Source organism: Terrapene carolina, unplaced genomic scaffold, assembly GCF_002925995.2.
Source record: "Terrapene carolina triunguis isolate 2854851 unplaced genomic scaffold, T_m_triunguis-2.0 Scaffold629, whole genome shotgun sequence".
NCBI classification, from domain to species: domain Eukaryota; kingdom Metazoa; phylum Chordata; order Testudines; family Emydidae; genus Terrapene; species Terrapene triunguis.
Window position 1 is genome coordinate 1,534,033 of NW_020664980.1, and position 20,417 is coordinate 1,554,449.

The following is a 20,417-nucleotide window of genomic DNA, read 5'->3' on the forward strand; positions in this document are numbered from 1 at the left end:
CATGTGAATGACAATTTGACTAATGCCAATCACGTTGTTGTTTGCGGAAAGCATATGGGATAAATACATTGCATTCAAAGTATGTACTTGCTCATTTAGGGTTTTTAATGGAATTTTAGAGTGTTTGGCACCTAGCAAGATTACACCCTTAGAGGTTCTCGGTACATTATGTATTACTAAGAATTATCAAATTGAAATCTTTTTTCTTTGCACACAGAGTTCATGAAAATGTCAGCAGATATACCATTAGACATTAATATCAAGGAACCCCGTTGGGATCAAAGCACTTTTGTTGGACGAGCCAATCATTTCTTTACTGTAACGGATCCCAGGAATATTTTATTACCTAATGAACAACTAGAAAATGCAAGAAAAATTGTTCATGATTACAGGTATGATAGTTGGATATTTTTGGCCATCAGTAATAATGACAATTTTTTTTCTTGGACCATAAGTGATTGTGGTTTGCTAAGTGTCACTCATATCAATAGGTGATTATATCCATCTAATGAAATATTTAAAACATTTTCAACCCAATATCGCTTCCTTTAGGTATTCTATTGTATCTTCTTGTAATGACAAGTATATGTGATATTTAAAATAGTAGCATCTAGAGTTATGAATTAACAAATGACATGGTCTGAGAACCCGTGCTAAGAAAGCACTCTGGTCTATGGATGAGCTGTCTAATTCCGATAAATAGTTGGTATGACAGCAATACTGAGAGCTAACTTTGACTACTTGTTCTATTATTTGAGATAAATAGCTTCTCAGATACCTGAAGATAAATTTTCAGACTTGGGCACTGGTTTTTGTCTATGTGATTACTAGTGATTTTAATGGAAGTTATATAGCTGAAATCTCTACATTCTTTTGAACAGGTAGAATGTTGTTATGGGCAGTATCAGCTAAGGTTCCTAACCATTGCAGGGAATTTTGATTCTTTCTTTAGCTATATAAAGGCTAATCTACCAAATGCACTTGTCAATGGGGTTCTTAACATGCAGTACAATAGAAGCTAAAGTACAATACTCACTTCTATCTTTTTAAATGTATTCTGTTGATCCAAAAGTCCTTTGGTACCATATTTGTTTGTTTATACTAATTGCTATATTTTATAACAACATTTTTTATTTGTTTCCAAGACAAGGTATTGTGGCCCCTGGGCTGACAGAAGATGAACTATGGAGAGCAAAATATGTGTATGATTCAGCTTTTCACCCAGACACCGGTGAAAAGATGATTTTGATTGGCCGAATGTCAGCTCAGGTACCAATGAACATGACTATCACAGGTTGTATGATGACCTTTTATAGGTAAGCGATGCCAATATAACACAAACACTGTTAGTAAATAAAGTAGGTAATATTTAATGTAATTAGCTCATCAGAACATTTTAAAAGATGTTTTATAAATGCTTTTTTAAATATAAAATGTTGCCTCCTTTCCTCTTCTGTCCTTGCATCCCTTTTACCTGCATTTATTGGTCGTTTTCTCTAGAAGTAGCTGTGAGGTGAGCCTTTTAGCCTCCTCTAATAATTCACCAAATATCCTGTTTTTCCTCATTTAACTGAGGAAGTTGAATGTTCCAAAATCCCATCCATATAGGAGATTTATCTGGAGAACTAAGAGGAGGAGATTCTGTCTGAGAATTCTTACTGTAGAGATCTGGCATGTAGGATGCTCTCTGCAAAGTAAGTGTTAAACATCCTTCAGTCTATCAGTCGTCCAGTCCCATGTCCCTTTTATTACCTCCCTTTTCCTCAAAAGCACCTGAATTATCCTTATTCCAAATCTTCACAAATTCAGTGGAGTCTACTTTCAAAGGCCAGTCTTAGTATCTTCTGTGAGCAGTCTTTGCACTTGAATTTTATTTTAGTTTATTTGTTTATTTCTGAAATAATATTATTTTTCTTAGAAAAACCAGTGGAGAAGTTAGAGGTAATAACATTATTGTATTTGATTCAGTGATTCTAAAATTATCCTCACTTTATCTTATCACTTTATCAAAACCAACAAAAACAAATATTATCAGTGCAATCTATATTAAGAAATGTAAACGATTTGCTGATCTCTGTGTCCTTTGTCTCTGCCAATGACTTGTCTTCTGGAGCTTTTCCACTGAACAACCTGGTAAATATAATATTTTGTCATCTGAAAAAGGCCCCACAAGTGCAATTTACTTGAATTTAATAGAAAGAATGTTCTAATCTATGTTCTTTGTTCACACTAATGGGTTGTTTTCCATCTCAGAATTCATAGTAGAACAGTTACTCCCTCCCCACCTCCTCACATAGGCATTTTTAAAGCACCCATCTTGATAATATTATAGCAGTCACATCAGTTTTTCAGACTGTAGCTTTGAAACTTGAGCATGATCTTTAGCTTTCTTGCTACCCCAACAGCTAAAGTGTTTAAATACTTTCAAGGTAGGATTTCTGTCTTGAGGCATCACCTTAGTAGCATTCACACAATTTAGAGGACGTCTCAGAGACTTTTTTTTCAAATGAATCTGTCATTGATCCTATATTGAAACAGATTTTACATTTATTCCTGTACAACATCAATATTTATGGTTAGTTCATGCAGAAATGTTTGCTTATGCTTTGAGCTAATAATGAAAAAATCACCTGTTGACTCCTGAACTCAAACAAATGTTTCAGGGTCAGAGGACATGTTTTATGTCACCGTAGCAGACTGAAGAACTTTTGGAGTAAGTAGAGAGAGAGAGAGAGAGAGAGAGAGAGAGAGTGTGTGTGTGTGTGTGTGTGTGTGTGTGTGTGTGTGTGTGTGTGTGTGTGTGTGTGTGTGTGTGTGTGTGTGTGTGTGTGTGTGTGAGAGAGATCTCCAAAGAAACCTACCAATCCATGTGGTTGTGGAGCTGGGCGAGAAATAACCAGGTCTGTAAATGTAGTCTATATATAAGGTGGAAGTAAGTTCATATATTTTTGTTCAATTTTTAGAAGTGAAGCTTTTGCCATAATGTCTCAGTTGTTGCAAGTCACCTCCCATCTTGAGTGAATAATTAAGGTTGTGCTTTATTATACTGACTGCTGATATGGTTTTTAGTTGTGTTTTTGTGTTTGTTTAAAAATTTATTCTGTATTTTGATTACTTTAATAAACTAGTTTCTGATTGGCTGAAGTACTTCGGAATAACTTTGCTCAGATAAATAAGAACAGCCTAGCAGCTCTTCAGGTTCATACTCACCTTGCTTGGTATAACATCGCTCTTTTGTTAATGTCCATTTAAAAAAAAAAACACTTTTTCTTGTTTTAAGAACTACTCCGGCAGTGGTCTTCTGGCAGTGGATTAACCAGTCCTTCAACGCTATTGTAAATTACACCAACAGGAGTGGAGATGCCCCAATTACTGTCAGGTCAGATGCTTAACCAAATAGTTCAAATATCTTTGTAACCAGCACTGCCATCTATCTGAAGATGGTTGAGCTTCAGTAATTTCTGATGCAGTATGTGGACATGAGTCACTGCACAAATCAGTGTGAGTGCGTGCTAACAAGTTAGCACAGTTGCGAAGAGATGCTTGAGAATGATTTGAGATTACAATTATGTTTAACCTTTTAAAAATGAATATAACTGCCATGAGTTAAGCAATCTTTTAAACGCCAACATAATCTCTAATAGAGATCTTCATTGCACTGTTTAACAGTCATTTGAGAATGCTAAATTAGCTTGTTACCTTGTCAGAAGCTTTGGTTAATGTCTTTAATTAAGGACATCAACAGATTAAATATAGGACATATGATCCTTCACAGCCTCAGTTCAGAGAGTTGGACATATGAGCGAAAGCTAAAATGCGATGAATAGAATAAGATGCAGAGAGAAATTTGATTCTACATTAATAAAATGCAGCTTTGTTTTTAAACTACGTTATTTTAGTACAGTATTGATGCATGTTGTTTTAGAATTTGAAGATTTTGCAAGTTAATACAAATGCAGGCTGTGCAAGTGCAATCATTTTTATTTTTGTTTTAGCCAGCTGGGAACAGCCTATGTTTCTGCCACTACGGGTGCTGTAGCAACAGCTCTAGGACTTAATGCACTAACCAAGGTATTGAATTTTTCTTAGTTAAACTTTTATGTTTAGTAGAATTTTAGTGGCTTAGTCATCCTCTGGTACCTCTACATCTTGTTAAACACAGTTCCCATTATGGAACTATAATTACCTACTGCTCGTTTAGAACTGCAGATTGATTTTTCAGTGGCCCATCCCTCCCTCTTGCTAGTGCAAATTGCATGTACTCCATTTTTACACTGGCAGTGTTACATGTCTAAGTATCTTTTGGAAGAAAATCAGGAAATTAGACCAGTAAGCACTAAGATATATATGCTCATCATCCATTCATGTGAACAAAATGTGCAGGAACATTTTTTTGTAGATGCAAAACTGCACCAGCAAACGTGGAGGCTGAACCTCAGTCTGGCTGAAAATTTGGCCATAAGTGTCAAAGGCTATGGCTATGCTGCAGTCAAACTGCAATCAAAGATGTGATTGCGGCTTAGGTAGGCATAACATGGCTAAAAATAGCAGTGAAGACATGACGTCATAGACCCTGGCGTAGGCTGTATGAGCCCTTCTGAGACCCTGGGTAGGTACTTGTGGTGTTAGCCAAGTTAGCTAGATTAAAGCTAGTGTAGGTATGCTTCCTCCAGCTGCAATCACACCTTTGATTGCAGTTCAGTTGCAGTATAGACATAGCCAAAGTGTGAAATAAGTAGTCTGATATTTAAGCATAAAATAATATTTATGTAGGATGTAGTTATTCATATACCTATTTATTTACAATTACTTATTGTTATTGTCAAAACTCCTGAAAATATGTCAAGAAGTTTTTGCCAACGAACTTAGTACTTTTATCAAAATCTTTGATTAAAACTTGTAAACTTTGCAAGAATACTATATTTTGCAATAGCAATACTTGCAACAGTTTTCACTGCCTCCCTTTTAATATTTATGTTGCTTTCACTTTTAAAATGTAGGGAATTGGAGTTTTCTTATCACCTGATCCTACACAAGGGATTCTGTTGAGCTTATATATTCTTGTTCTCCAAGTGCTTAATTTTAATACGTGCTTCAGTGATGAGTGAAGATACACATTTCTTTGCTTGCAATTTTTGCAGTTTTTTGCAACTCTGTCCCAAACTGGCATTACAGAGTTAATGAAGCTGCTATGGAGTATATCTGGATGTTTCTGTTAAACTGATTTCAGGTTGAAAATTGTCTAGTTATTTAACTAAATCCTCAGATTTACCATGAAAGAAGACTCTTTACCTTTTCCTCTTCCTTTACCCGCTCCCCCCACCCCCCCAAAAAAAAATAGCATGTCTTACATATTTTTGTTAAATTTCAGTTTTGGATAAAATGCAGTAATGACGAAATGTTCAAGAGAATTTATTTTAAGTAGAGCATAACAGATTATACAACATATTGATTTGATCAATAGCTTCTGTATAGTCAGTGCCCTTAGTTACAAAGCTATTAATATTGATGCCTGGTGGATATAACCTTGCCAGTGGATGGAATTAAATTTAAGGTCTCTTTGGTGCCACTCCTTGCTATTATGCTGATGGGTGTGTCAGGAAGCTCACACTTCTAGGCAACGGCGATGCTAATAGTCAAGACTGTCTCCCCTTCAACCTTCCTGCCAATGCTTACCCTGACAGAGAGGGTTGTCAGTTTTGTCAGTTAAAAGTTTTATGTCGGATTTTTTTTGCCCTTGACTTCACAGTGGGTTCTCTCTGAATTTTAAGTCAAAGAGAACAATCTGCTTTATATGTAAAAAAAAAAATGGCTTAAGAAGACCCTTTAAAAAGATTGTGAAACCTGAAAACCTTTTCCTCCCCTTTTCACAGCATGTCTCGCCCCTTATAGGACGTTTTGTTCCTTTTGCTGCTGTAGCCGCTGCTAATTGCATAAATATTCCATTAATGAGGCAAAGGTAAGAAAGAGAATGTGATACATTCATTCTAGAAGAAATGTAATTTTTGTGGCAACACTTGCAGATGAACTACTTGTTTGGTTTAGTTAGTTTATCCGTTTTGTAATGTTTCTACCTATTTTAGTTGTTTTCAATGTCGTGTATGGCATTTCAAGGGCAGTCTTTTTTAGGTTTTAAAGGCATTTGATTAAATATCACAAGTATAAAATAGAACATCTTTGTTCTCCTAAGATAAGTATCCCATTAGATCTTTGCTCTTGGATCTCAAAAGCCAAGTACCTGTCCTTCAAGTCCTGACATATAGAGTCTTATAAGAATGGCCACAATGGGTCAGACCAATGGTCCATCTAGCCCAGAATCCTGTCTTCCAACTGTAGCCAGTGCCAGATGGTTCCAGAGGGAATTAACAGAACAAGGCAATTTATCAAGTGATTCATCCCATCATCCAGTCCCACCTTCTGGCAGTTAGAGGTTTAGGGACACCCAGAGCATAGGTTTTTATCCCTGACCATCTTGGCTAATAGCCATTGATGGACCTGTCCTCCATGAATATATCTAATTCTTTTTTGTTGACTGTGCGTTGTGTAGAGAAGTACTCTTTAGTGTGTTTAACTCCCCCCCCCCCATCCCCAGCAAAAAAAATCCCTATATTTGGCCTACAAGATTACAAAAGAAATATTTTTGTTTGGCACCAAAGGAGTTATTTTTTAAAAGCTCTTTAAAGTATTCACTTAAAGTTCATCAAATATTAAGGCTGTGTCTACACTGCGCACCTTACAACAGCGTGGTTGTGCCGCTGCAGCCGCACTGTTGTACAGTGCACAGTGTAGCCGCTCTTTGTTGCCAGGAGAGAGCTCTCCCGGCGACAGAATAAAACCACTCTGAATGAGGGGCAGTAGCTTTGTCACCGGGAGAGCGCTGTCCCTACTGGCGCTTTCCATCGTCAAAACTTTTATCATTCGGGGGGATGTTTTTTTCACACCCCTGAACAACAAAAGTTTTAACAACGAAAGCAGTGTACACATGGCCTATGTCACTTGCTTGGAAGTATTTTTTCAATTTGACATAGTTAAAGGAGGAAAAATCATTTAGGATCAGATGACAAAAAAGGATAAAAATGAGTGCCACTAATGGTTATTAAACTCTCTTTTTTTATTCAACAGGGAACTCAAATTTGGTATCCCGGTTACAGACGAAAATGGGAACAGGTTAGGTGAATCAGCCAAAGCTGCTCAGCAGGCCATTACTCAGGTGGTTGTCTCAAGGATTCTCATGGCTGCCCCTGGCATGGGTTAGTATAACTTTAGTCAAACATAATGATTGCCCTACAGTTGTTAGAATAAACAGCTAGAGAGATGCTGAATTCTATGTAAATGTTTGTCTAATAGATCAAACCCTGCTATGGTTGTAGAGACATTCCAGGAGGAACCATGCTATGTGTTCCTCTTAAATGGAACAGAATTTATTGGAATGATTCCCCAGGAAGAGATTTAGGCCATGGCTACACTAGGGATCTTACAGCGGCACAGCTGTACCGATGCACCTGCGCCGCTGTAAGATGGCTTGTGTAGCCGCTCTATGCCGACGGGTGAGAGCTCTCCCGTTGACATCATAAAACTACCTCAACAAGCGGTGGTAGCTACGTCGGCGGGAGAAGCTTATGGCGACAAAACTTATGTCTCTCAGGGGGGTGTTTTTTTCACATAAATTTCACTGACATAAGTGGTAGTGTAGACAGGGCCTTAGGCCCAAATCTTCAAAGGTATTTAGCTCCCTAACTGCTGTTGAAATCGATAGAAACTAGTTGCCTAAATACTTCTGAGAATATGGTTCTTAGGCTGCTGTCAGCAAGTGGTGGTAACTTCTACTCAAATGGAACAGAATTAGCTACAAGTCTGGACATATTTAACCAGTGCCAAGTTGTTGAGTGCTTAAACATATTTTAAATAGGTGAGAAATTTTCCATTCCAATGTGTTAGAAGACAAGTTGTCAAATAAAGATAAGGAGAGGTTGTGAAGGGCAGAGGGGAGCAGGAAAAGGAAAGTCAAATCAAAATGAAAAGCAGTGAAATCTTCATTATGGTACTCAGTTCATTTAAAGTCTTAACTGGCTGCTTTAAAGTGTCCTCCTTTTACTCAAGGCAGGTGCTTAATTAGGATGATAGGTCATCCATTGAGATGTCTCACTTAAGATGATTCTACTGTATGGGAAATAGTTTTTTCTGTGCTTAGTATTACACTAATTTAGGCTAATACCTTGATAATGTAATCTCACAATGGATGTGAATGTTAAAATTTGTGTGCAGGCTGGTAAAAGCCAAGAGGTACAAGGAGACAATGGTTGTTTATGGTGTATCACCTCCTTACTGCTGTTAATGGGTCCTACTAACCAATGCTTTCGGCTTACTGAAAGTCAGCTGCTCTTTTTGACCTGGAGTTGTGGGGAAAATGCAGATGCCACTAGAACAGCCTACACAATGGGAAAGGAGCACTGGGGAAAACGAGGAGAAGATGAGTCTGCTCCAGAATGAGGAAAATTTACAATAGACTGAATTGTCCAAGCAAAATGCTTGCACACATTGATAGAGATATGTGTAAATATTGAAACTGTCATAATTAAGCTATTTGGATGTCATTGTTCACACTTCAAGAAGTCACAGAAAAGTATTCCAGATTTTAAAGGTGGCATAAGATTTCCAACTACTGTTCTAAACTGCTGCAAAAAGGTTTATGGAAAACTATATGTTGTTTGCAAAGATTTAAGCATTTGTTGTGTTTTGTTTTTTATTTTCTCACTTTCAGCTATTCCTCCCTTTATAATGAATACTTTGGAAAAAAAAGCCTTTTTAAAGGTAAGCCTCTGTTGCTAAATATATGCATATAGGACATAGTCACATATATTTCATATACAGAGTATTAAGTAAATGTTACATGAAGAAAGATTACAATGTTATATTTTCAATAATATTTGTGTTTTCATAAAACATTGTTTAAGTTACTTAACCGCAAATACACACAGAAACATAAAGTTAGTCTACATCTGCACTGGAATGGGTTACCTAAGCACGTGGTGGAATCTCCATCCTTAGAGGTTTTTAAGTCCCGGCTTGACAAAGCCCTGGCTGGGATGATATAGTTGGGGTTGGTCCTGCTTTGAGCAGGGGGTTGGACTAGATGACCTCCTGAGGTCTCTTCCAACCCTAATCTTCTTCTGTGATTCTATGATCTGACCGCTAACTATTATATTCCCTAGAAAAGGAAAATTTTTGTTTCTGAATATGCATAAAGAAACATTTGGAATATTTTCAGTTATGTAGTTTTGCCAATTAAATTATTAAATCTTTTACTGAATAGTTCGGAAATGCTGTCTAATGGTTAAAGGTTGGTCTGCCAGTCAAGAATTTCTGACTCTTGTCATGTCACTTAGGGCTCAATCCTGTGAGGACCTGAGCAGCTCCTTGAAGATATTCAGTCCCCTCAACTGCCGTTGAAGACAGTGGGAGTTGAGGGAGCTAAGCTCCAGTTCACGAACACAGTTCAGAACATGCTTTACGTTAAGCACGTCCAGAAGCCCCATTGAAGTCAGTGAGTCTTAGGCATGTGCTTAAGTACTTCAAATGAGTTGCTCAGCACCAAATAGAATCTAGCTCTTTAACTTGCCTGTGCTTCAGTTTCCCCATCTGTAAAGCAGAAATAATAGGGTGTTATGCTTGCTTAAGGTTGGCAGAGTGCTTTCATATATCGCTTTGATCAGAGGTGCTATCGAAGTATCATGAATTATTTAAATAATTCATTTAACAGTCCCTGTCCTTCACCTCGGCACTGTCTAAATAAAAGTTTTATGAAAGGAATGAGTAGATTACTCTGTATAGCATCATGTATGTGTATATGATATTTTGGTTAAAATCTAGGGAACATTTATCTGAATCAGCTAACACAATGGGCTGCACACAGATTGCGATCTGTTTTCGAATGATGTTAGTGTCACCTGCCTTCCCTCTGCTCCCACCCACCCAAAAAATGAATGAGCCTACCAAATTATAAAATACAATAACTGTTTTTAAAAAAAAATTCTAAAATATGCAATTCTTCTCTGTTCAGCAAGATTTGCTTGTTTCAGTGGAATACTTGTAAACATTGAATTTGTTACAAATACAATGCAAATCATTTTAAATTTATTTTTTAAGTTTTGGTCAATAAAGAGAGGTTCCGCTTAGCTGCAGTCAAAAAGTATCTTGAAGTGGAAAAAAATCTGATTTGAAAATGACCCATTAGAATTATGGGTAAACCAAATATTGGGTGTGCATGTTTCAATAAGTATGATATGTTTCTCATATTTTATTTAAGCTAATGTAGTGTGATGTCCTTATTCAGTTGTTCATATTATGTTAGTATAAATCTAATACTGATCTATTAAGGTCTTTTGGTTTACCTTTTACACTGTGTGTATGCATGAGGTTGTAATCAGCAGTAATAACATACTACATTGTGAATAAAATATCATACAGATTTCACATGAGACCTGAGCCAGGGCAGTATCTTAGTTACAAAGGTAGAATTTCTTTGCCCATTAATGTCCCTGGCTTCCTTTTGCATGAGTGGCTATGGACAATCTCATATCTTTGTCTGGGAAACACACAAGTTGAGTTAGGAGCATGCTTATTGTTAGAAGCAGAAAAGAAGTACTGTGTATAAACTTACCGACACTCCTTGGAAAGGTATATTTTTAGTGTAATCAGTTTTTAGATTACACGTTTAGTTGACTCTGAGGAATTATTTCTTATATTTCTGTTCTTCATAGTCTTTATGTTGAGTTTAGATTTCACAACTACACTATTGAAATATACACTGTGTGTGCACATGCACACGCACACACTTGTGTATAAATATGCATTTCTGTAAGACTGTTTAATTTTTATTTTCTTTTATCCCCAAATTTAGAAAACTACATTTTCCTGAAATGCTCAGTTCTTCAGAAAATTGTGTTCGTCACAGTGCTAAAACAGGGAATATAGCTGTTGAATTTTGGAATGAAAATCTTTACTCTATAGGAGACTTAAACTGCATGGTTCTCCTAACTGATAGGAGTGAAGCTCCCATGTACACACATCATGTTTTCCCTAGTATAAATGAGATAATATATTGATTTGACCTACCTCCTATTCATGGACTTCCTTTGACCTTTAGACTACTTGAGGCATGATAACTACAGCAGTGCACCTGAAAATTTACTGTCCTTAAAGAGCAAGGACATTTGTTTTCTGAAATCCAAGGGGTTGCAAATTTAGAGCAAAAATGGTTTTACATGTGCCCGGCATGAAAGAATTGTCATGTGTCATATCAACTTGCATCGCAGAAACATGACATTTATGGCAAAAAGAGTGAAGGAGGAATCAGTGTGTCTTTGGAGTCAAACTTCAAATATTTATTGTGCAGTATTATCAACATAAGGGTGTTGTGAATTTTGCAGATCAGCATACATGAGAGATTTCTTCAGTGGCTACTCAATGTTCTTTGGTACCATCATGATCGTTTATGCTCTCCTGTTCCTTCCCCTCAGCCTCACAGACTGTGAGTTCAGGTGAAACCTTGCTCTGCAGTTAGTCAGTGGTAACATTTGGTGTAGATTAGTTCTAAAACTATTAAGGAATGAGCTGCATTTTTTAACTAGCAGCTTGTGCATGTCCTCTTGAGGTTTCCAGAAGCACCATTCCACCTGCAGTATTGTGACACCACCACCTACAATCTGCTTTACTAACACATGTACCTCAGTCTTTGCTTTGCACACCAGCATTCCAGAAAATAATTCTTATGTGCCTGTAAAAACTTTTTGGGTATGTCTACACAGCAATTAAAAACCTGCACCTGGCCTGTGCCCGCTGACTCTGGCTTGCAGAACTCGGGCTAAGGGACTGTTTAACCATGGTGTAGATGTTTGGGCTCGGGCTGCAGACCAAGCTCCGGGACCCTCCCACCTTAGAGAGTCCTAGAGCCCGGGATCCAGCCCAAGCCTGAACATCTACACTGCAATTAAACAGCCCCTTGGCCAAGTCAGATGGCATGGGCCAGCTGCCGGTTTTTAATTACAGTGAAGACATACCTTTGAGACCAAAAAGCCTGAAAATAAACAAATGCGTGTCAATCAGCAAGTCTTCATTTCTTTATATCCTACCATAGAATATCTTCTCTTTTCTGTTTCTTCATGTCTAACAGTTTTAATGGTATCATGGTAAACTCTATTGATATTTGAAATAAAAACAAAGGCCATATGACTATATGATTATTACTTATATTCATCATCTCTGTTGACTCATGCTTGGGTATGTATGTCTGAAAACCAAGTCACAATAGCTGCTGCCAGTGGCAGGAGCCATAAACTATATTAGCATAGAAATGCAGAGTTTATAGGTGCACTTCCATCTCATCTAACCCTTCCATTAGAGGCACTTTGGATGCTTCTTCCATACAAACTTCTGAAAATCACTGTTGCCACCCGAACTTTGAGATTTTTAAACCAACTCTAACGTGGTTCATAAATTCATATAATTTCTCATACAAGTTCCCATCCTACTTTCTCCTGTTGCGCTATACATCATTTCAGGTTGATTCCTGTGTATTTTTTCCCCTTTCATGTAATATAACCATCTAATCAGATTTTCTTAGTTTGCAACTGTAACAACCGTTACAAACTTTTTTTCCTAATTAGAAAGAAAGCCTGTTCTGCAGTCTTCTCTCATATAGTTCTGCTCTTCAAAGAACTATCCTATGATACATTCAAGTTCCTTCCATATACCTCTAATTCCTTAACTGCTTCCAGTAATGTTATTTATTTATCTAATTGCAAATAGAAGAACTTTTGAATCTGCCATCTTTCCCAATGTGACTATGCACTAACAGTGAATAGAAACAATAACTAAAATACTAAGTTTTCATATTTAATTGTCATTTCTACAACCTCGTTATGTGCGCTATCCAACAATAATACCTGCCACACAAACCATCTGGAAGCTAAGTCCTGATACATTCAGAACTACTGTCTTCCTGAGTTCAATGAGAGAATTGGTATTCACCAAATTATTTTGTTATCTTGTGCTTCTTTGTTTTTGTTTTCTCTCCAGACAGATGCACATTCTGCGTCTGATGCCTCTAACTTGTTTTTAGTTAAGTGTATTTTACTTATACCTCCTTGTTTGGTTTGATTTTTTTCACCCTTCCAGATATTTGTTCTTAAAACTGATCTTTAATGCTGGCTTCTTCCTCCTACTCTTTTTAATATTAGCATTGTCCAGCAGCATTCTTGGAAAATAAAGGTCAGGACTTTATCTGCCTAACAGGCGTTTTTTACATCCTACTGTCATGAAACAAAAAACGTTTCATTAAATGAACCAGTTTATGCTAATGATGCTGCCTAGGCTGTTAGACACACCTGTGTTTTTCAGAGTAATATCCTACTCAGAAGAAGGTGAATACCACTGTGCTTTACTGTGATAAAAGCACAGATCTGTCTTATATACCCCAAGTGACCTGATGCCTCTGTATTATGAGACTATCTCAACTCCCTCAGTGTTCAATACTTGGAATCTCTCAACCATAATCCTCCCCTTGATCATAGCCTTTCACAGTAAGGAATCTGACTAACATTCCCACAAAGAGGATAGCAATCCCACAGTCCTCTGCTGCTGGTACACAAGCTGTGATAAGCATACAGTCTCCGAGCACTTCTGCTCCTGTGATGCTATTCCAACCATCTCTTGTCATTAACTCTCCCACTGTATGAAACCAAAGCCTTTTGAACCAATCTATCTGGGGCAAAGGTCAGATGAAGATGTATTAGTGGAATGTCAGAACAGTGCGGCACCACTGAATTCATCCTCCTTTATCGCCTTGATGTTGCTTTTTTCCATCTGTTGTCTACTTTTGTAGGTAACTGATGAATTGGACAGTTCTCTCCTGCAGCCATTTCTGGACTACAGACTGCCTCAAACAAAGAAGGGCACAATCTGCTATGTTATTTCCTCTCTCTCTGTCCCTGAGGAAAGAGCTAATTCCAGAATTGTTTTCCCACTTCTTTGTTTCTGCTGTGATCTTTTAGCACCAACCTTGTCGTACTTACTTTCTTAAATTCCTTTTTGCCTTCATTCCCTATTGCTTCCATTTTCCCCTTTAAAATACTGACATTCAGTTTTGTTGTTGGTTCACCAGTTTCCTACAGCTTGAGGAATGCTTCTTGTAGACACATCGTCTTTATACTTACCTACTGTAGTGTGTAATCTTAACTAATTAACTGCTTTGTTTCAAATCAACATGTTGTTGTGATAGCAATTGTGTGTTCCATGCTTTTTAGAGACCTTCGTTTGATGGTAAAGAAAAAGCCCATCACAGCAGAGTTTCATTAAAATGTTTGGTTTTATTTCATTAGTATTTAATTTCAACTAAAATTCTAACATAGTATTTAAAAATCATCTAAAGACCTACAATAAAAGTTTTGTCTTCTTTCCAAATACATTTGATGAGATTTGCAAAAGAAAGTGCAATAGAGATGAACCAGCCACAAATATCACATTTGTATAAAAAAAATTATTTTGCTTTGCTAAACAAATCACAGCTTCTATTTTATGTTCTTCTTTAATTGTAAAAGGAGTGGGGCCCTCACACGGTTGCACAGTACTAGTTTTATCCATAGGAATTTAGAGCCAGAACCTCAGCGATAGCTGAGAAGCATACAGAGCAAATCAAGGGGTGAGGAGAGAGGTTGGTGCAAAACCTTACCTTGGCACTCCCATGATCCTTAAGCCGCTGCTGGCAAGTCCTCAGGCATAAGTTAGATCAACCTGAGGGTGCACAACAGATTGAAACAATAGCCAGGATTCAATACAGCGTAGCCAAACACTGATGCTGCTGCTACATTCTGAAGTCAGTGCAGCACAAAGTGGTCTCGCCATGGAACTGGCCCCTAGACTCAAATCAGAATCCGGCCATGAGCAAAATGGGTTGTCAGCCATCTATTAATCTAGTTCCCAGTGGAGATTTATTCAGATCTGATCCAATACACATTGATGGGGATCTTTCCACTGACTTCAGATGACTTGGGACCAGGCCCTCAAATTTAGCAATGTTAGAGGTCAGGATTGAAGTGTGCTGGCAAAGCTGTGGGGAGAACTTGCACAGTATATCTGCACCATGTTTAGCTCTTAACAGCTGTCAGTCCATCTCTTATGAGTACATAAAATCTCCAAAACTGTGGGGAGGGAAAAGCACACTTGATTCACTATGTAATAATTATTTTTAACACAGCGGTTCCCGTGGATGAGTGCCCCCATTCAAGTTGGATTAGTTGGAGTCTGGTGAGTGAGTTTCTTCTCTACTATTTTTAACAGGTGTGACTATAGCTTCCTTGGAAGATGTAAAGAGGCACAATTTGAAAATATTTTAAAAAATCAAGGCTGTATGTTTTTGGGCAGTAAAGCCAATGAGCATCAGAAACTATTCATTCCTTCTGTGAGATGAGGTGTTAACGAGATTATATCATTTACATCTGCTGATTCTATATCGTATTATCTATTCGTTTTTTAAAAATGAATCACGAATCTCTTGCTTCCATTGCTTCTTTTATGGTAGCCATCAGCGTGGAGAAATTACAAACGTAGATATAACCAGCAAAGAAAGGGGGCAGAAGGGGGTGCGGGTGGTGGCTCAGGCCTACAACTGATTAAAATAAGTTATTTGACCACTGCCTAAACATGTGATAATGTAGAACCAATTCCTGTAATGTTGTGAATGCCCTCAACTCACATGGAAGTCAACAAGGGGCTTGATTCTTCACTGCCTAACCTCTTGTGCATCACTTACATTTATGCAAAGTGGGTGTGAAATGTCACCAAATCAGATTTTCACTGCCTTATATGGGTGATAGTGCTTCGCGCCCTCTTTGCACTCTGCATAGGTGTAAATGACTACACATGGTGCAAGGCAGTGGAGAATTGACTTCATGTCACAGGACTGGGGCCTACCGTTCTTGAGAAGAAAAGAGAATAAAATGATTGACTTGTGTGTCTAGCAATGTTTTTTAGAAAAGTACGATTCTACCCTAAATATTGTAATCTTATTTTTGTCTTTTATAGTTTGGTGTTTGCTACACCTCTGTGCTGTGCATTATTTCCTCAAAAAAGGTACGTGTCGGTTTTTTTATTCTTTTAATGTTGAGAGCCCATAAGCATGCAAGGCATTCCACAGCAAAAAGTAAATAAATCCCCCCCCCCGCCTCAAAGAACATACAATCTAAATTCACATATGACAAGTGTGGGTCATACACATGAGGGAGGAAGGAAAAGACAGTTGCCACAGTTACTCAGTAAGGCAGGTGTACGTATTAATAGTTCCGTTTAGTTGGGGAGCAGGGTTTAACTTCTGATAGGCCGGGTGTCAGAAATGAGTTTTAGGAGGGATTTGAATGAGAGGGGAGGACTTGGGGTTTGAGAGGGCATTCCTGTTGCGGGGCAGCTCTGAAGAAGATACAGAAGCAGGAGTGGAGGGGATGCAAAGGAGATGTTACAGTGGGCATCATTGATGGAACAGAGAGAATGGGGTGAATGGAAAAAAAGGAAACAGTTGGACATACAGATTGGGGTTGAATAATGTGGGGCCTTGAATGTCAGGACAAGGAGCTTGGATTTGATACACAGCACAGTGAGGAGCCAGTAGAGGGATTCAAAGAGGGGGAGATGACGTCAAAAGGATACATTTTTGTGCCTTAAGGTGGTGGCGTCATTTTAATGTATGAAAAAAGTGGTGAGATCCCATTTATTTTCATTTGGAAACTCGCACTGAATGGACTGTGTGTGCTTTATTTGTAGTTTGGGTAATAAGATTGTCCCCAGGTAAGAGCCTCATCCATGTTAATGTGTCTCAGAACCATTAGCTTTGTTTGAAAATAAACATGGAGCTGACATTCATTATCCATGAGATCCTAAAGGAGCCTGGGAAGACTAAATATTAAGGTCAGCTCAAATGCAATAAATTATGTAAACTTGGTGTAAAAACTCCACTGATATGTATTCTTTCCTTTTGTCATTAATGGAAGTCATGATTACTGCATCAAGTGGAAAAAATACTTAATGTGATTTAAATGTTGCAACTGGAGGTTAGTTAGTTAACAAAGTTAATGGGTGAGTTCACTAGCTTTTCTCTTCCGGAAACCCTAGGTCTCATTCTCATCTCACTTACATAATTTTTACACTGGTGTAACTCCCTTGATTCCAACAATGAAATTACACATTGTTTGCCCTCCTGGCTAAGAACAGGCTGAAGAGCTGCAATAGCAAGGAACACGGCAGGACTATGTTGAGTTGGATTGACACAGTTGTACTGGCAAGTCAGTGTAGTGAGCACTGTGCTATTCCTGAGTCAGATCAGTGCTTCTTGAAATTCACCCTCATGTGTCCTGAGTTGACTCACTAATTTTATAGGGAAATTAATTTAAAAAAAAATGTATTTAAGAAATTGCAGCTGTTACATGACTTGTCAGATGAATTCATTTTACAAATGAAAAATAAATGTTGCATCTACAGAATAGTTCCTTTGATTCAACAGAATAAAATAACACAGTCGTCAAAAGCAGCCAAATACAGTATTTTTGGAAAGTCTCGTAAAAGGGTATAGTTTGTGTCTTCCAGCACTACATTTACATGAGACCCTAACCATCAAGGTTGAAGTCCAAGATACTAGAGCAGCAGCTATTTCTTGAATAGGCAGAACATCTCATTTCCAAGCAAGTAAAGTTATTTTGCTTCTGATCTAAGAACATCATATTGGGGGAAAAATAGATCCAGAACCTCCTTTCCTAGTCCAAAAAGCCTTGAGCAGATACATCATCTTTTTTATTTTAGATCCCAGCATTTTTCTGTGTACTCATTTTACTATCTTTCTTTTGCCCAGTTCCATGTCCGTAACACGCTTGGAGCCAGAATTGCGAGCCAAGATCCAAGAGTTCAGCCCTGGTTTAGAACGTGTGTACTTTAATAAAGGATTATAATTCGAGGAAGGTAGAATACCCTTCAAGGAGAATCTCGTGAGCTCCTTTTTTAATTGTGTGCCAATGTTGGTGAAAAGAACTCTATTTTGACCTATCCTTTTATTGTTAAACAATTTTGACCATCCATGTTATTTTATATAAATATATTTTAAAAAATTATGATAAAATTATCTTAAATCACAAACTCATTACTGTTGTATTGCCCACTTTGTAGCCGTCAGTTTTTTTAACTGAAAGTTTAATCGCACATATCCAAACATGTTTACATTAGCTTGCAAGCAGCTAAAGACAAAACTCCTCAAAAGGAAAAAAAAAAATCAAGCGCACAAAGAAAATCAGATGATCTTTTCTGAGATTTGCTACTTGTTCCTAGGGTTGCCAACTTTGGTTGGACGAATTCCTGGAGATTTCATCACATGACATAATCTTTAATTAAAGATTAATCTCTAATTCCTGGAGACACCAGGACAATCCTGGAGGGTTGGCAGCCTACCTGTTCCACTCAAAGTGGGAAGGAACCCAGATTTTCATTTTCCCCTCAATGTAGGGCAAATGTCTCTTTGTAAATGTCTTTGGCCCCATGGTTCAAGTTGTGACCACAAATCCTTTTCTTCAGGCCCTCCCTGTCCAGTGGTAACATCATAAGAGTAATAACTCCAAAGAACAGCTATATTGTGGCCATGCCCCATTAGCCTCATTTCCCATTTCTAATAAATAGCAGCAGCACTTAATTTTATTTTGCCTTATTTTCTTATGTCTTATAATCTTCAAACTTCATGGAAAGTTCCTGCGGTTTCCTTTTTAACTACATTCAGCACATACAGTCCTGCTGTGTTCAGTCTTTTAAGAGTGCTCTTGTTTTCTGAGTGATCAATATTGCAGCAGTACAATCTGCCTAACCTTTTTTCATATGATGGTTTTTTGGCCAACCTCTTTGTTCCAGGAAAAGCACAAAGGAAACATGTTGTATGCTGCTGTTTTGATCAATTCCTGCACAAAATTACTGAACACTTTCTATTACATTTCACCATATTCTCAGTGTATCCAGTACACACCCATTGTATTACCAAGGCCCACCTATATTTAATATATAGTATATTTAATGTAACGTTAGAGAGCTTAAACTTAAAGAGCCAAATTCTCCACTGGGACAGATTTGTGCAACTCCACTGACACTGCCAGTTTGCACCAGCAGAGAATTTTGTCCTACATTTGTAGATGTTCAAAGTAATATACATAATGATTGGTGAGTGTTTTACTGACAGTATGTTGTTATGCAGCGACTATATAACATAGCTAATGTCTGGAAGTTTAGAGAACAGTCTAGTGGCAGATTTTGCTTGACTGTGATCAGAGTGACTTTTCTCATAAAGCAGAGATTTGTTTGATGGCTTGTAACGTTTATGTTTGATCTGAAAGGATTAACAGATCTGAAGCTTTAGTCTCCTTGAATGCCACTGAGCCTTACCTGCATTTCTTCTGTAATTACCTACCTTCACGTTTTTGTCTTAACCTTTCTAGTTGGGAGTGAGCTGGTTTCCCCAGTGAATTCTGACTCTAGATATATTTTATTGCAATAAATAGTTCTGCATGAGAAGAAATGAAAAAACATAAATGCCAAAAGATTTGTGTTATGCTTGAATGCTTTAGGAATACATGTAGAAGTGTATACTCATCTGCAGAGAAGCCAGGAAGGAATTTATTTAATGATTACAATCTCCTATTTAAAAGAGCTTGTCTCATTTTTAAACATGCCATTTCTCCACCCATTGATTTTTGAACTCTTGCAATCAGATATATTTTATGTGAACTCACTTATTCAGTTTTGAAAATTCTGAAATGTGCAAATGTTCTATAAAAATGATATAGCCTAGTTTAAAGAGTATTATTGATAGATTTCAATTAAATAAAGGAGATTCTTCAGTGACCAAAGTATAGATCTGAGGAGAAAAAAAAATCATGGGTATATATTTTTTTTGTTAACTTTCTTTTTTGAAGCTTCAGTCTATTAATGCTTTTCTACAGAACTAATATCTGTACAGTTTCATGATATTATTAAGCAGAACAAAATAGTATAAAGATCAGACAATTTATACTGATCTGCTAGAAATAGAATGTTTTTAAAAAAATATTTCCAACTTAAGTGCAATAAACTCTTACTTAAAAATAGAATAGTTATATTTCCACTTGGGGAATATAATTTTCAGTGATGCAGTGACTGACTACATTTTTAATTTAAGTATTATCACAATGTCTTTCCAGTATTGATGGAGTTAATGTTCTATTTAAAGTGAACTAGATACAATATTAAATAAACTCAGACTGAAATGAATTGATTTTTCTCTTATTGTATTGTCTTCTGAATATAGATTTTTGTACATTGAATTTTATGGTGCAGTCGACTCCAGCTCATCATCTTTTGCACCT

General features: G+C 37.3%; 1 protein-coding gene across 4 annotated transcripts in view; it reads left to right on the forward strand.

Moving 5' to 3' along the window:
- The window catches only part of SFXN1 (sideroflexin 1), a 46,530-nt gene extending 26,223 nt beyond the window's left edge, over positions 1-20,307 (forward strand). For 2 of the 4 annotated variants that reach the window (XM_026659372.2, XM_024199353.3), the window contains 10 exons: positions 218-392; positions 1,146-1,316; positions 3,281-3,379; positions 3,996-4,071; positions 5,874-5,959; positions 7,123-7,250; positions 8,762-8,811; positions 15,254-15,303; positions 16,081-16,128; positions 17,894-20,307. In XM_026659372.2, the coding sequence (XP_026515157.1) occupies positions 223-392; positions 1,146-1,316; positions 3,281-3,379; positions 3,996-4,071; positions 5,874-5,959; positions 7,123-7,250; positions 8,762-8,811; positions 15,254-15,303; positions 16,081-16,128; positions 17,894-17,990 (975 nt within the window). In that variant the 5' untranslated portion in view covers positions 218-222 and the 3' untranslated portion in view covers positions 17,991-20,307. Of the gene's footprint in view, positions 1-217; positions 393-1,145; positions 1,317-3,280; positions 3,380-3,995; positions 4,072-5,873; positions 5,960-7,122; positions 7,251-8,761; positions 8,812-9,386; positions 10,700-11,429; positions 11,531-15,253; positions 15,304-16,080; positions 16,129-17,893 lie in introns of those variants that run through there. The other 2 variants (XM_024199354.2, XM_024199355.3) reach the window with 2 other exon arrangements.
- Positions 20,308-20,417: the final 110 nt, after the last annotated feature.